The 16,243-nt window shown below is 41.8% G+C and overlaps 1 protein-coding gene across 1 annotated transcript in view; it reads left to right on the top strand.

The window, feature by feature from the left end:
* LOC121382277 overlaps positions 1-15,918 on the top strand; it is a 38,288-nt gene extending 22,370 nt beyond the window's left edge. Inside the window, exons 2-7 of the mRNA XM_041511848.1 lie at positions 463-699; positions 4,538-4,900; positions 6,221-6,391; positions 8,078-8,152; positions 13,496-13,571; positions 14,765-15,918. Of these exons, the coding sequence (XP_041367782.1) occupies positions 463-699; positions 4,538-4,900; positions 6,221-6,391; positions 8,078-8,152; positions 13,496-13,571; positions 14,765-15,539 (1,697 nt within the window). The 3' untranslated portion in view covers positions 15,540-15,918. The remainder of the gene's footprint in view (positions 1-462; positions 700-4,537; positions 4,901-6,220; positions 6,392-8,077; positions 8,153-13,495; positions 13,572-14,764) is intronic.
* The last annotated feature ends 325 nt before the right edge of the window (positions 15,919-16,243 follow it).

The following is a 16,243-nucleotide window of genomic DNA, read 5'->3' as shown; positions in this document are numbered from 1 at the left end:
AAAACTATTTACTACACTTGCGCTTGCAAAGTTGACTTCATAGGCATATATGTTGATTTCGATTGTGTTAATTTCATTAGACGGTTTAGCTTCGATATCTACGTCATAAGACTGTAGCATCCAGTCATATATCTTTAAATCGATCACTAACATATGTGCCCTCCGCCTGCTACCGACTTCGGTCGGGCTGCTGGTGCTCTCTTGCACCTGTCAGAAGAGGCGGTCCCTTCTCCCACCCACCCCAACCTTTCCTGTCCTTGACGGAGGAACCGGCCGAGGTCGGCACCTGTTCCCATGACAGGCGTGCGTTAAAACGGCTTGTTCTGAATGTGCACGTTAAATCTCTATAGCATACCATAACATATGTGGGATGTCGCTGTGGGATAATTAAAATCTTATGATATCGTCATCAGTTTATGAATATTCTGTGTCTAAATTAATAATTTTGTGTCCGTGTTTCAGACGTGAACCAGGCGTGTGAGTGGACGATGTGTAGCGGCGGGTTCCGAAAGACGCAGCTCAACTGCAACGAGTCACTGATCTTTGTGGAGAACGTCAGCACATACTGGGGTGCGCCGGACAAGGTGGCGTTCCGTAATATCCGACAGATGTGTCTAGGCGCCAAGAGCTGCGACATCTCCAGGATGTGCCAGGGGACGCTCAACCAGTTCTCCAGAATCAGATACGTCTGTGTCAACGGTAAGCAGTGGTGTTATGATTCACGTAAGGCCAAAAAAAAGAAAAAAAGATTTGGTGATCGTCCTTTTGATCACACAAATCGGGTGGGGGTGGGGGGGGGGATGGGGGGGAGGTTTTTATTTGTTTTCTGTGAAAAACTTTATAAAACCCAGGACACCATTTTGTTTGCGGGAGTAGCTGCCAACAGCGCATGCGCCTGGATGTTGTAGTTCCTTCTCTGGCCGCCAGATGGACCTGGTGATGGTTTAACCCGTTATGGTACTTACGAAAGTTGAATTGCTGCTATCTCGACGCATTTTTAACAGTTTTTAACAAAATAAAAAAATAAAAAAAATTCAGGGGCGGGAGCATTTTTCAGGTACGGGCGAGGACGATCACCAACTCTTTTTTTTATTTGGCCTAATTGTGAGCGTCGGTGGTGTCGTGGTTAAGCCATCGGACATAAGGCTGGTAGGGTGTACAGGGTTCGCAGCCCGGTACCGGCTCTCACCCTGAGTGAGTTCTTAAGGGCTCAGTGGGTAGGTGTAAGACCACTACACCCTCCTCTTTTATTAACAACTAACCCACTGTCCTAAACAGACAGCCCAGATAGCTGAGGTGTGTGCCCAGAACAGCGTGCTTGAACCTTAACTGGATATAAGCCCGAAAATAAGTTGAAATGAAATGAATTGGAACAAACATCATTGGCAGACGAAAACGGGTCCCAGAGGACCGTGAATCCCTTGCTGATCCATGATGGGGCTGCTGGTGCTCTCTTGCACCTGCCAGCGCGGACGGGCCCTGCTCCCAACCACCCCAAACCCTTTTCTGTTCTGGACGGACGAGCCGGCATGGGCCAACATATGTACGGTAACCCATGACAGGCGTGCGCTACAACAGCATGCTTTGAATGTGCACGTTAAGCCCTATAAGCTAACCTGACCTGACTTTCTTAGCAAAACGAATATCCTATGTTGCAGAAGCAGATTTCACTAAAGGTTTCTCCATTCTAGTGATAGCGTGCGTCAGATTAAGTCAAAATCGTAATGCTCAGCGTATCATGTAGTTATCGTTCACGTTATACCGAACATATGTGTGATTATTCTAAATTTATCGCATATGAACATACGTGGACGAATGCAAACAACTGTTTCCGGAACTAGTCAGGTTGCACAACTTTAGAGATAAACGGGAAACGTATTAACAGCGTGTGGTCTGAAGCACGTTACATTCGTGGTGAAAAAGGTTGTCTTCGTCAGTAGTAATGTCTCGTTCCAACCAGTGCACCACAACTGGTCAAAGGCCGTGGAATGTGTTTTCCTGTCTATGGAAAAGTGCATATAAAAGATCCCTTGCAACTACGAGTCACAATAACCAAATGTTTGACATCCAATAGCCGATGATTAATTTATCAATGTGCTCTAGTGTTGTCGTTAAACAAAACAAACTTTACGTCAATAGCAATATATTATCGTATGTGGATTTTCCCTAGTATTAAAGAGAATTATCCTAGTTCATGTGATAATGGTTCATATAAAATACATTTTGAATTATAATTCGTTCGCATTTGACGTCCAATAGCCGATGATAAGATAAAAATCAATGTGCTCTAGAGGCGTCGTTAAATAAAACAAACTTTACTTTTATTTTTTCGTTCGCATCAACAGGAAATCGTTAAATGGGCATACTAAATAATTACCTAACTCATATAAAAAAAACATATTATTAAGTTTTAAACTTTCATACAAATTTTATTACCAAAAACAAAATGTATATATCGATTTAAAAAAAAGACCCCAAAAAACGTTTTTTAACAAATTACCATCAAATTGTATTGATTAAGTCTCGATTTTAATACATGAGTGACAACATACTGTTGGAACAGCCAAAATAGGCCGTTTAGTTTGAATTGTTACTAGTTATCGATAATGAAGTACACATACACTAAACGCAGATTAATGGTTTTTGTTCTTGTATGAAAACAGAGGATTTAACCTAGAACAAGTCATGGTAACTTGTTAACAAACGTTTTTATATACACAGACATTTAACAAAAACAAAACAAAACAAATATGTTACGCGAGTTGGGATGGGTTTTACTTTAAAACATGTAATAATAAATGTTTCTATACGTGTTTTTGGTATTACTCATTATAGCGGTACAGGCCAATTCATCGGTTCCATCTGACGCAAACGGATTATTTTGTTTAAAACGTCAGCACGTCCAGACACACGCTGGGTTTGTCAGAATATATGACTGAAAGTAGTATTAAATCAAATAACTTTAGGCTGGCTCAAAGTTCGAGGTGTACCCAACTTTTGATAGAGAAGAGAACACCACAAGTTCTGTGATTGGTGATAATTGTGAGGGTAATGGTTGTAAAAAAAAAAAAAAAAGTTTCATCTGGGAAAAAAATGTATGCAATTGTATTTCATCTAGTATCACTGTGTCAAGTAGCCTTGTGCTTGAAACATGTATGGGGTACCTGTAAAAAAAAGTACTCGAATTTTTTGCGGAACTAGGGTAGTCATAGACGCTACCTGTTATCTCAGAAATGAGCAGCTTGACTCCCATTTTTTTTCTGATTCACTTTAAGTGTGAGGGGTGGTAGTACTTATATCCGTGGCGTTTATGTCGATTGATACGCTGCAGGTAGGAGTTGTAGCCACATATGTTACTACTGTCGTCTATGGGATTTGATTTGGTAGTATACACCTTGAAGCAACAAGTTGGACGCTGTATGTAATTTAACGGTGAATCTTTTTTTTTTTGTAATAGACTAATCTATTTTACACATTCTAATACCTAGTCTGTGCCTTTAAAGACAATAATGCTGGTCTTCATGTGGTTTTCATGTTTGAAGAAATTAACAGACTCAAAAGAAGAAAGAAAAAGAAACGTAAAGATGTTAATCTTTGCACAGGGCGTTATCTTGATAAAGATCTCTAGAAGGAAAAACAACTAAGTGATGATCTCTGCCAAACTTGTTTTAGTGTACAAGGCAAGTCTAAACAACATTTCTTATGGAACCACATAAGTAACGTGACGAGGGAAGATTATTAGCATGATAACGTTAGTCGCTGGCCGTGCTATCGCCGTTATTAGGTTCGAAACTTAACGGTGTGTTTTCATTACCTACACCCACACCTGGCGTGTTTATATCTTTCGTCAGCTTCCGATATTAGGATTGGTTAGATCGCTTTGAACCTTAGAAATGGAAATAAACAACAAGAAAAACAATGTGTTACGTATATAATGAAGATATTGACAATAGTTTTGCGAACATCTTATATTTTCACCGCTTTTTTTTAAAAGACGTCTTTGGAGTTTGAGAAAAATATAGTTCAGATCACGTTTATATTATTTACTTATTTATTTATTTAATAATTTATTTGTTTATTTACGTCCACATTTTATGGCATGGTTTGTTAGAAATGTGTAACATACTGAGGTATATACAAGGTATGGTTTATGGCAAGGGTAGGAACGATGTATCACGAGGGTAGGTACCCGCGCGAAATTGACCCCTAAAGGTCATATTGGGGGTCATTTAAGTTCATTTAGGGTCAAGTTAAGCTTTTACAAAGCTCTGTGGCATCAGATTTAGGGAAAACATTGTATTTTAGACACATTAGCTGGCTACCAGTTGATCGTCGACGATTGCCGAAGTATTGCGCACAGTCCTCTCTAGCCCTCCCCTACAACATATCAATAACTGGAGGGCTGGAGGTGACTCAACTATACTTGACAGGGTCATGCTACACGCTAACTGTTAGTCCAGCTATCTCGGTATCACCCTAGCCTATGTCTTTTAGTTAGTACTATTTCTTTTTTCTTCTTCTTTTTTGTTCGTACCAGCTTCCTCAATCGAAAACCGTTGCGACTGGCCGGGCAACCTGATCTGGCGACAGAGAGGCCACATCCAGAGTCCCAGCTACCCTGCGGCCGTGGCGTCGCGGACGTGTTCGTGGCGCATCTCCGCCCCAGAGGACCGCTTCGTGCACCTCTCCGTGCACGACGTCTCGTCCAACCCCGTGACGACGTCGTGCGACAGCGGACTGAACATTTCCTTCCAGGACTGCTCGTCGGGTACCTGGATGTCCCGGATGTTCTGCGGGAACGACCTGCTCGACACCGAACTGCTGGGGTGTGGCAGTATCGGAATCCAGCTGGAGGGCGGGAGAAGATTCGGGAGGGTCAGGTTTTGGCTCACGTATGATGGTAAGTATTCGACTGTTACACGTTAAAGGTGCAGGCTCTAGTTTCAACCCGTAAAAATGGACACTAAGATTAGTTAATCTACAAACCTGCACCGGCCTCGGTGGCGTCGTGGTAGGCAATCGGTCTACAGGCTGGTAGGTACTGGGTTCGGATCTCAGTCGAGGCATGGGATTTTTAATCCAGATACCGACTCCAAACCCTGAGTGAGTGCTCCGCAAGGCTCAATGGGTAGGTGTAACCACTTGCACCGACCAGTCACTTTAATTACGTTTTCACACACACACACACACACACACACACACACACACACAGAGAGAGAGAGAGAGAGAGAGAGAGAGAGAGAGAGAGAGAGAGAGAGAGAGACTTGCAAAAATTACTGCACACGCACCTGTATACTAGTATTGAATATTATTAATAGAAAGTATATAAGTCATGTTTGATTGGGACTAATCAATTCAGCTGACGGTAACAGGATACAGATTAGTACTAGAACTTCCGTCTAAGATGCGATGGGTCACAATATCGAAATCAGTCGTCAAATACGTTTTGTAAGCATTAATCGGTGATATTTATACATGTATTTTTGCACCCTCTGTATTCTTTTTAATGTTTGATCTGTAGTGTTATTAGTTTATATTGTTTTAGGTATAGTTTGACCATTGTTTAGTTGTTTGAATAAAGTCCTCCACAGCTCCACACATTGTTTTGACAGCAAACTATATCGACTTTCATTCGTTCATTTACCTCTGTCTGCAACCTAACAGCCAATTTCTCTTTGTGCTGGGGTTCAACCAATCGTTAAGCAGGTGTCACTACACTGTCCCTTACCCTCCCCCCCCCCCTCTCTCTCTCTCTCTCTCTCTCTCTCTCTCTCTCTCTCTCTCTCTCTCTTAATATTTCTCACTACCCTCTCTTTCTGTATCAATCGTATATATGTATCAATTTCTCTCTCTCTTACTTTCTGTCTGTCTCTCTCTCTCTCTCTCCCCTCCCCCTCCTCTCCCCCCCCCCCTCTCTCTCTCTCTCTCGTCAATATCATCTGACAAGATGACACCCACACACGTCCTGCATTATGAATCAATACACATGACACATACAGTGTATAGTGTTTGATCAAGAAATATAGACAGTGTTCGTTGTATCGGGTCACAGCTGTTAGTCGTCACATCCTGGAACGTGTTCAGGTAAGGAGAACGCTCGCCAACAACTAGAATGTGTTCCTTCTTCACCTATCCTGTTTTTAAAAATCTTGACAAGAGCCGCGTGGGCTCGGTCTCCTGGACGTACTTCTGATTCTACTATTCTTTGTTTCCGGTACAGTGACGTCCTCACCGGAAGCTGCCGTCGAGCCTCCATTATCGAAGTTCGCGGAGAAGTGTTACCTCGGCCGGGCGGCACAGAGCAGCGTGTTGACAGCAAGGTTGTCCCAGTTACCCGTGCTCAGACAGCTGGATGCGCCGCTCATAATGACGTCATCAACGTCAGACCCAGGTAAGCGATAAATGTATCAAATTTAAAAAAGACCATTGTTTTATTGTTGGAATAAATGTCACCACAACTCCACACATTGTGTTTTGACATCAAACTGTTTGTATGGACTTTCATTCGTTCATTAACCTTTGCCTGCAACCTAACATTCGATTTCTTTCTGTGCTGGGGTTCAACCTATCGTTAAGCACTGTTCGTCACTGCTCCGCAAGGCTCAATGGGTAGGTGTAAACCACTTGCACCGACCAGTGATCCATAACTGGTTCAACAAAGGCCATGGTTTGTGTTATCCTGCCTGTGGAAAGCGCAAATAAAAGATCCCTTGCTGCTAATCGGAAAGAGTAGCCCATGTAGTGGCGACAGCGGGTTTCCTCTCCTTAACCATATGTTTGAAGCCATATAACCGTAAATAAAATGTGTTGCGTGCGTCGTTAAATAAAACATTTCTTTCTTTGTTCGTCACTACAATATTCCTAGAGAAAGCGTTTGTTTTGTTTAATGAAACAACTAGAGCATATTGATTTATTATTCGTCAGCACTGATAATTCTGACATAAAAGACTGTCCTAGAGAAAACCCTCAACATTTTTCAAATAGCAGCAAGGAATTGTATATGTATTTTCCCACAGACAGGACATGACATATTATGGACTTTGATATGCCAGTCGTGGAGCACTGGTTGAACGGGAAAAACTCAGTCAGAAAGTGGATCCACCGATAGTGATGACCCAATGATTGATTTAATAATAAAAAATCGGTTTTGCGCTAGCGGTGTGATTATCGATTATAAAAATTCATTCATATTGTTCTTACAGTTTAGACGATGAAATGGTGTATGACTAAATAAGCTCAGTTTTGAGTTTATTCCGTGTGTACATTGTGAAATGTAATATTTAACAGACATTAAAGGTAAAATTTGAGATTTGTAGAGTATACACGTGCATGGTCTGAATAATCTTATAAAGATATTCCCAACCGATTGTATAAGCGGCCTCGGTGGCGCAGTGGTTAAGCCATCGGACGACAGGCTGGTAGGTACAGGGTTCGCAGCCTGGTACCGGCTCCAACCCAGAGCGAGTTCTTAAGGGCTCAATGGGTAGGTGTAAGGCCACTACACCCTCTTCTCTCTCTCACTAACCAACTAACAACTAACCCACTGTTCTGGACAGACAGCCCAGATAGCTGAGGTGTGTGCCGAGGACAGCGTGCTTGAACCGTAATTGGATATAAGCACGGAAATAAGTTGAAATCAATCAATCAATCAAACCGATTATAACCGACAATCAACAATCGATAATGAAATTCCCACTGATTCCCAACTCTACACCAGGGCCGTAGCTAGCAGGGGGAGGGCAAGGGGGCAGTTGCTCCCAGAAAAAAAATCCTAGCTACGGCCCTATACACCGATGGGGTGCGTTCTCACGACCCACGACCTTCCGCCGAACGCTCTACCAACAAGCCTAGAACGTATGACTGGAATGTGTGGTATGAGTTATGAAAGCTGTTTTGCCAAGATTATTTATACGCATAGTATTCGTGGATAGACTGGCATTTAGTTTGACAGGTTAAGTAATATCTCGTTAACAGCGCGTTTACTAATGTAAATATGATCGGCGCCCGAGAACAGGAAATAAATAATATGTGTTTAGCATCACTTAGTTTTTGTTTTCTTTTTTCTTTTTTTCTCCAGGAGGTCAATACTATACCACGTATTCCGGAAGTGTGGAAGAAATGGAAGCAGAAAGCTCGGGCCTAGATACTAAAGGTAATGTTTTATTAGAGGGTGGTATATTTTTTCTCCTTCTTGTACTTCTACTACTACGACTACCTCTACTAATACTAATACTAATACCACCATCACTACAATTGCAACTACTACTGCTACCACTATTATTACTACTACGACTACTACTACCATTACTACTACTACTACTACTACTACTACCACTACTACTACTACTACTACTACTACTACTACTACTACTACTACTATGACTACCACTACTAATACTAATACTATCATCATTACAACCACCACTACAATTGCAACTACTACTACGACTACTACTACTACTATTACTACTACCATTACTACTACTACTACTACTACCATCACTACTACTACTACTACTACTACTAATAATAATAATAATAATGCCACTATTAATACAACCACCAGTACTATTGCCACTATTACAACACTACTACTATTATTACTACCACTACTACGACGACGTCAACGACTACCTCTACTACTACTACGACGACGACTACTACACTACTACTACTACGACTACTACTACTACTACACTACTACTACATCGACGAATACTACGACGACGACGACGACGAATACTACTACGACGACGACGACGAATACTACTACTACTACGACTACTACTACACTATTACTACTATATGCATTATTACTGTTGTTGATACATCTATTGTTGTTGCTTTTGCTGTTTATCTTATACTTGTATATACTGGTGGTAACCTTCAGCCACGCTCATGAATTAATGAATATCTTAATACATTACAATTTCGTTTAATGTTCAGTGCTGATCATTGTTTCCGACCTCAGACTTGTCTCAGATCCGTGCAGGCAGTCTCCGACTTAAGAGTGTCGAGTTTATACATGAGTAATCTTTTCCACATCCTTCCCGTGTCACTTGAAAACTTTCCTAAATAACACCAAGATAACAGTACATTATTTAGCTGTACATATTGACATAAAGTTGTATATCACTTGAAAACTTTCCTAATAACACCAAAATAACAGTACATTATTTAGCTGTACATATTGACATAAAGTTGTATATCACATGAAAACTTTCCAAAACAACACCAAGATAACAGTACATTATTTAGCTGTACATATTGAATAAACTTGTATATTACTTAAAAGCTTTCCTAAATAACACCAAGATAACAGTACATTATTTAGCTGTACATATTGACATAAAATTGTGTATCACTTGAAAACTTTCCTAAATAACACCAAGATAACAGTACATTATTTAGCTGTACATATTGACATAAAATTGTGTATCTGTCACGGGGATTCTATAATACCCGTAACTGAATAAAACACGATTATCAAAATATCTCTCCTAACTGTATATCTATTAGATCTCTCTGTAACAGGCTGTTAAACCCTAGTATGGCTCGTCTCTAGGTATGATCAGAGATACGATCTTATATAAAGTATATATTAATATAGCACGTTAGTTCTCTAGAAACACAACAAAAACACAATACACTTTGGAATCTGTATTAATCTACGCTGACAAATGTACAGCCGTAGTAGTTAATTAATAACAGCAATAATAACAACCCAGAACTGATCACTTAATTAGTTAATCTCTAGGTGTCTAGTTACACAATATGCGAATCACTTCACCGTTACACCACACCCACACGTGTGATAATTGAGAAACGCTTCCAGGAGAAGTTAATTAATAAAGGAATTACAACACCATTCCTAACTGGTTAATTTTTAATTAACCCTTACTACTCGTTCAGTAACGTGTGATAATTTAGGAACGCTTCCAGGGGAACTTAATTAATAAAGGAATTACAGCTCTATTCCTAACGGGTTAATTTTTAATTAACCCTAACTACTCATTCAGTAACCTTGTGACACAGAATTAATATTGGTACCTATCACAATAAAGACAATAACCTACAGTTTACCTAGGTCGTCTAGGATGACTGGCTAAGCTTTATATTACCAAATACTCGTATAATGTTAGAACAAAAAGTCTACGATTTACTTCGTCAGATGACCGAAGACACTGTCTAAAGAATATTGGTATAATACAGTATCAAAATATTTAAAGTCACATCAATCACATCAAGGTTATACACAGAGCAGAAATAAAAATATTTACCAAAGTCCAACGGACTACGTTCCCTGGGAGCCGTCCTTTTCGTTCTCCTAGATATCTCTAAATTCTAGCTATTTATTATAAATCAGAATACGCCTGGGGGTACAAGGCGGTACCTCACGTATCATCTCATATTCTACCTCTACTAGAGTCGATATATTTCTCTCTGATCGTCAGTCTGGCTGTCGCCAACCGCGAGCAATCTCCTGGCCATAAACAGCACTACCGGAGATATTACGTAACTACTAGCCACATGGCCTCCGCACCTGGCTGGGTGTGTATTAGGCGTACCGATCGAGGACCGTCGCGCAGAAGTATTACGTAACAAGTTGCCCATCTGGGCTTAAGTGCAATGAAACTGCACACGGCCCTCTAACACAATTAAAATCGCCACAGGCGAAACAAATTTAAGAGCATGTACCGTCACAGTATCACTTGAAAACTTTACAAAACAACACCAAGATAACAGTACATTATTTAGCTGCTGATTTTGTTGCCATTGTTAAGATAATGCAGACTAACAGAGACGTTTTAATGAAGGAAGGAATTGAATGTTTTATTTTATTTTATTTTTGCGGGGGGGGGGGGGGGGGGGCATATATATATATGTGTGTGTGTGCGCTCGCGCGCGCGTGCGTGCACGTCACACTTTTTGGCACCTTCCTACGCCCGTGTTTTGTACTTATAAACATTAGGTCTACCAGAAACACATTGAATATACAGACAATGATATTCTAAACAAGAACCTATATTTTGAAATTAGTATGTAATTTTAGTTATTAAAATAGTTCATTAAAAAATAGTAGAAAACATCTTACAATGCTAGCAAACTCTGGACTGACTCTTTAAAATATCTAGTACTTTTTAGTGTTCTGTGGTGTTTGGTTTTATCTCTACATAAACAAAAATGATATTAAACAGTTATTAATCTTAAAATTAGCGAGTTGTAACGTCTATCCCAGTGAACACGAAAATATGTTCACGTTATTTATAATTCAAATCCTTCTTATGTTCATATAACTGATTCTAACTGATTGTGAAACAGAATGTTGATCAGTTTGTGCAAACCGATTGTAACCGATTGTCGATGATGAAATTCCAGCCGATTCGAAACACCAGTACATAGTTATGTGACTAACCTGACAGTATTGTGATATTTGGGGCGGGACGCAGCTCAGTGGTACAGCGCTCACCTGGTGCGTGATCGACCTAGGATCGATTCCTGTCGGTGGGCCCATTGGGCTATTTTTCGTTCCAGCCAACTAGTGTAACAAAGGCCGTGCCATGTACTATCCTGTTTATGGGGTGGTGCATATAAAAGACCCCTTGCTGCTAATGGAAAAGAGTAGCCCATGAAGTGGCGACAGCGGGTTTCCCCTCTCAATATCTGTGTGGTCCTTAACCATATATCCGACGCCATATAACCGTAAATAAAATGTGTTGAGTGCGTCGTTAAATAAGAAAAATATATATATATATATATATTACACCTGGAAAAAAGTATCGCAACACCCAAAACAATCAGGCCTCATATCAAAATTTCAAAATATTTTAAAAGTCTGTTTGTGGGGTCCACAATCATGACCCTTTTGCTACACCATATATTGAGATACGGCCTGCACGTGCTACCGCATGCGGGTAGTGAAACGTGCATTACGGGTACCCCGCACTGGGCAAAACACGTGTTTCAAGCCACCGTTCTTACTGTTAGAAAACTGAGAAGATTTTGTGAATTAATTGATGTTATTAGAATATGGGGCCTCCCCAACTGTCAGATGCTGTCAGATGGCAGGTTATCGGCATGCGGAATGCGGGTATGTCCCTGAGAGCCATCGCAAGAAATGTTGGCCATCATGCATCCACCATCAGCCGATTGGTCCGGAAACATCAACAAACCAATGACGTTAAGGACCGTAATCGTTCCGGACGACCACGTGTGACAAGTCATAGGGAAGATACCGTCCTTCTGAGACTCACCAGGATTCATCCGTTCATGAGAAGTGGCGTGTTGAAACGAGAATGGCTGCCAAATCGTCGTCTTTCAGACAGAATGGTGCGGAATCGACTCAAGACAGCTGGATATAGAGCCAGACGACCCGTCCGACGTCCGTTGTTAACCCGTGCTCACATTGCCGCACGGCTGGCCTGGTGTCAACAGCGACGTCCATGAAATTTAGCATCATGGCGGAGAATACACTGGTCGGACGAGAGTCGATTTCTGTTGTTCATGACTGACGGTAGAGCCCGTGTCTGGCGCCAGAGAGGTACAGCTTATGCCCAAAGGCACATCTTTCAGCAGGTTCCGTTTGGCGGAGGGTCCATAATGGTGTGGGGTTGCATGTCGCACGATTGCAAACTCGACCTTGTAACTGTCAGGCAAAATCTAAACGGACAACGCTACCTCACAGACATCTTGGACACGGTTGTTGTGCCACACTTTGTTAATCATCCTTTGAACACAAGGCCAATTTTCATGGATGACAATGCTAGGCCGTATCGTGCACGTGTCGTCACTGACTTCCTACACCAGGAGGCAGTCACAACGCTACCCTGGCCTGCCAGGAGTCCAGATTTAAACCCCATAGAGATGATCTGGGACATTATGGGTCGCAGGGTATGTGAGAGGGAGCCTCCAGTACAGAATCTGGCGGAATTGGAACAGACTCTGCACCAGGAATGGAACAATACCTCAGCGTCAGATGCAACGTCTCGTACAGTCGATGAGGAGGAGGGTACGGGAAGTTATCGCCGTCGGAGGAGGTTACACCCGTTACTGAGGGTCTGGGAAGTCGATTTTGATGAGGGTTCTGGATTTTATTCTGACTGGAAGGGGTTCCACAGGATCTTGATAGAATGTTATGGTTTGTGTACTTGGGTCATTTGTTGAGGACTGGAGGGCAAAATATTGACAGTGACTGCACTTGCGAACTTCACACAACAAAACTTAATAGCACCTAATTTTTTGTAGGTTTTTCATCTTTTTGGGTTCTCAGAATAAAATGCGTGTTTTTGTTTAGTATGTTGTTGAATTTGTAATTTAATTCTTCCCTGAGGTGTATTTCATCCAAAAAGTACACTGGCATGACGTTTTTATTTGCATTTCGCATATGATTGACGATAGCATTTGGCTATTATCGAAAAGTTCGGGGTGTTGCGATACTTTTTTCCAGGTGTATTTATATATATATAAAAACGTATTGTGTTATTTGATCTTCCAGTGACTGTCATCATCATTGTGTCCGTGATCGGAGGCGTGCTCATCGTAGCCATCGTCCTAGCCATCATCATATTCAAGTGAGTGACGACCGAGACGTTTTTTAACGTCATAATCGTTAGTATTTAAATGTTCGGAAGTGGTATTCTGTGTGTTTTATTTTGTTTTGTTTGTTTGTTGGATGGATGGTTTTATTTTTGTACGTTGTTGTTGTGGACTTTTTTTTCTTTTTTCTTATTAAGGTTTTTTCGGGGATGGGTTGCTGTGGGGTGGATGTTTATTGTGGGGGCTTTGTTTGGTGGGTGTGTTTTGTTTTTGTTTTGTATTTGTGTTGCCGTTTTTATTTGTGCGTTGTTGGGTTTGTTTTTGTTGTTTGTTTGGGGATTTTGTAGTTTTTTTGTTGTTGTTGTTGTTTGGGTTTTTTTGTTATTGGTTGTTGTTGTTTTATAGAAGGATTTGAGATCGCAATGGAAGAAAAAGAAGTGTTTTATTTAACGACGCACTCAACACATTTTATTTACGGTTATATGACGTCAGACATATGGTTATGGACCACATAGATTTTTTTTAGAGGAAACCCGCTGTCGCCACATAGGCTACTCTTTTACAACAGGCAGCAAGGGATCTTTTGTTTGCGCTTCCCACGGGCAGGATAGCAAAAACCATGGCCTTTGTTGAACCAGTTATGGATCACTGGTCGGTGCAAGTGGTTTACACCTACCCATTGAGCCTTGCGGAGCATCCACTCAGGGTTTGGAGTCGGTATCTGGATTAAAAATTCCATGCCTCGACTGGGATCCGAACCCAGTACCTACCAGCCTGTAGACCGATGGCCTGCCACGACGCCACCGAGGCCGGTCGCAATGGAAGAGTATAATCATTAATATGTATTAATTAAATTTCAACTTTTTTAATGTCTTCCAATTTTTATGGGGGCGGGACGTAAGCGCTCGCTTGATGCACGGTCGGTGTCAGATCGATCCCTGTCACTGGGCCCATTGGGCTATTTCTCATTCTAGCCAGTGCACCACGACTGGTATATCAAAGGCTGTGGTATGTGCTATCCTGTCTGTGGGATGGTGCATATAAAAGATCCCTTGCTGCTAATCGAAAAGAGTACCCCATGAAGTGGCGACAGCGGGTTTCCTTTCTCAATATCTGTGTGGTCCTTAACCATATGTCCGACGCCATATAACCAAAAATAAAAAGTGTTTAGTGCGTCGTTAAATAAAACATTTCCTTCTTTCTTTCCTTCCAATTTTTGTCTTTGTAGGCGTCCAAAGGTGGAGCGCATAGAGCACGTGTACGCCGTCCCGACGACGACACAGGACAGCAAGTCAGCGGAACTCACCTACTACAGCCCCACCAACCCCAGCGATCTGTTGCCCGGCAACAACTACAACAAGTCGCCGTACGTGGAGCGGGCATTCGCGACCGTTACCGAGAGGCCCGTTCTCCGAGACGGCTACAGCGACGTGGCCGACTCCATCACGCAGAAACGTCTCCGCTCGCCGACGTCTCCGGGGTACGCCGAAGTGGAGGACGTCTGTTCCGACGACCACTGCCACTGGCATCAGAAGAAATTCGCTTTCGTCGGTCAGAAATCTCCAAAACCCCCGCACAGCCTAGCTCTGGCGGGACTGTCGCGTCCAAGGGAGACAACTCCAAGTAACTCGTCTGACTCGTACGGAAATAACAAAATGGCGGAAAAGGATGAATACGAATCGATAATGTTACAGAGTTCGGAACACGGACCGGGGTTGTTCCACATGGGGCATACCCACTCGGGAAGCCCAGTATGTGTTACTAGGAGGGGCTGGGAGAAGGACCCTGTTCTCAGTGGCAGAGATCAAGGGATGGAGTTCCGCCATCCTCCCCCTCCAAAGGATGTCAGTCGAATGGGCGTGTCCGTTCTGCCCACGTCTGCTTCCCCACGTGAGACGCACTCGCATTTCTACGAAAACGCCGTCAAGGTCAAAGCTCAAACACCCACTACGCCAAGAGAGACGAGAGATATGACCTACCAGAATCAGACGAGTATTCGATGAAATCAGTACATGCCGTGGAAGACAAATTTGAAGTTGTGGCAGATGCGTGCAAGAGATTGTGCAGGGAGAGGTGTCTAGATTGTGATAAGCAAAGTTTTTAAGGGGGTCGGGTCATGCTCCCCCAAAAATATATTAAAAAAGAAACATATTTTGGGACCTTCCTCTGCACACCTGTCTGAGTGAGGTCATAGACGCATACACCAAGTACTCGTACACAAAGACAGACTATACGTCGGAGTAGCCCATTCAAAGATAAACTGAAGTGGTGGGGTCCTACATCACGTACTCGTACACATGCGCATACCTCGTACGGATCCGTCAAAGTGATAGTTGAAGTGATGGGGTCACATACGCATACATACACACACAAATTCGTATACATGCATATACGCATAAGTATCATATATATGTATATATATATATATATATATATATATATTATATTATATTATATTATATTATATTATATTATAAATAATATACGCTTACACCTACATCTACACATTATTAGTGGATAAGCCAATGGTTTAGAGACTATAAATGTTGGGTTAGCATCTAAAAGTAATTCAAGTCCTAGGGAAAGAAATAAAATAAAATAAACCAGGTATGAAAGTCCGGGTAGGACTGTGATTTCTAATAAATGGAGGTCCGATAGGACTAGCCTTCCTAGAAATCCGAGGTACTTACGGACCTGGGTTCGTTTT

This window comes from Gigantopelta aegis, chromosome 9 (assembly GCF_016097555.1).
Source record: "Gigantopelta aegis isolate Gae_Host chromosome 9, Gae_host_genome, whole genome shotgun sequence".
Classification (NCBI taxonomy): Eukaryota; Metazoa; Mollusca; class Gastropoda; order Neomphalida; family Peltospiridae; genus Gigantopelta; species Gigantopelta aegis.
Note: the sequence above shows the minus strand (reverse complement) of the source record. Positions and strands in the feature narration are given on the sequence as shown.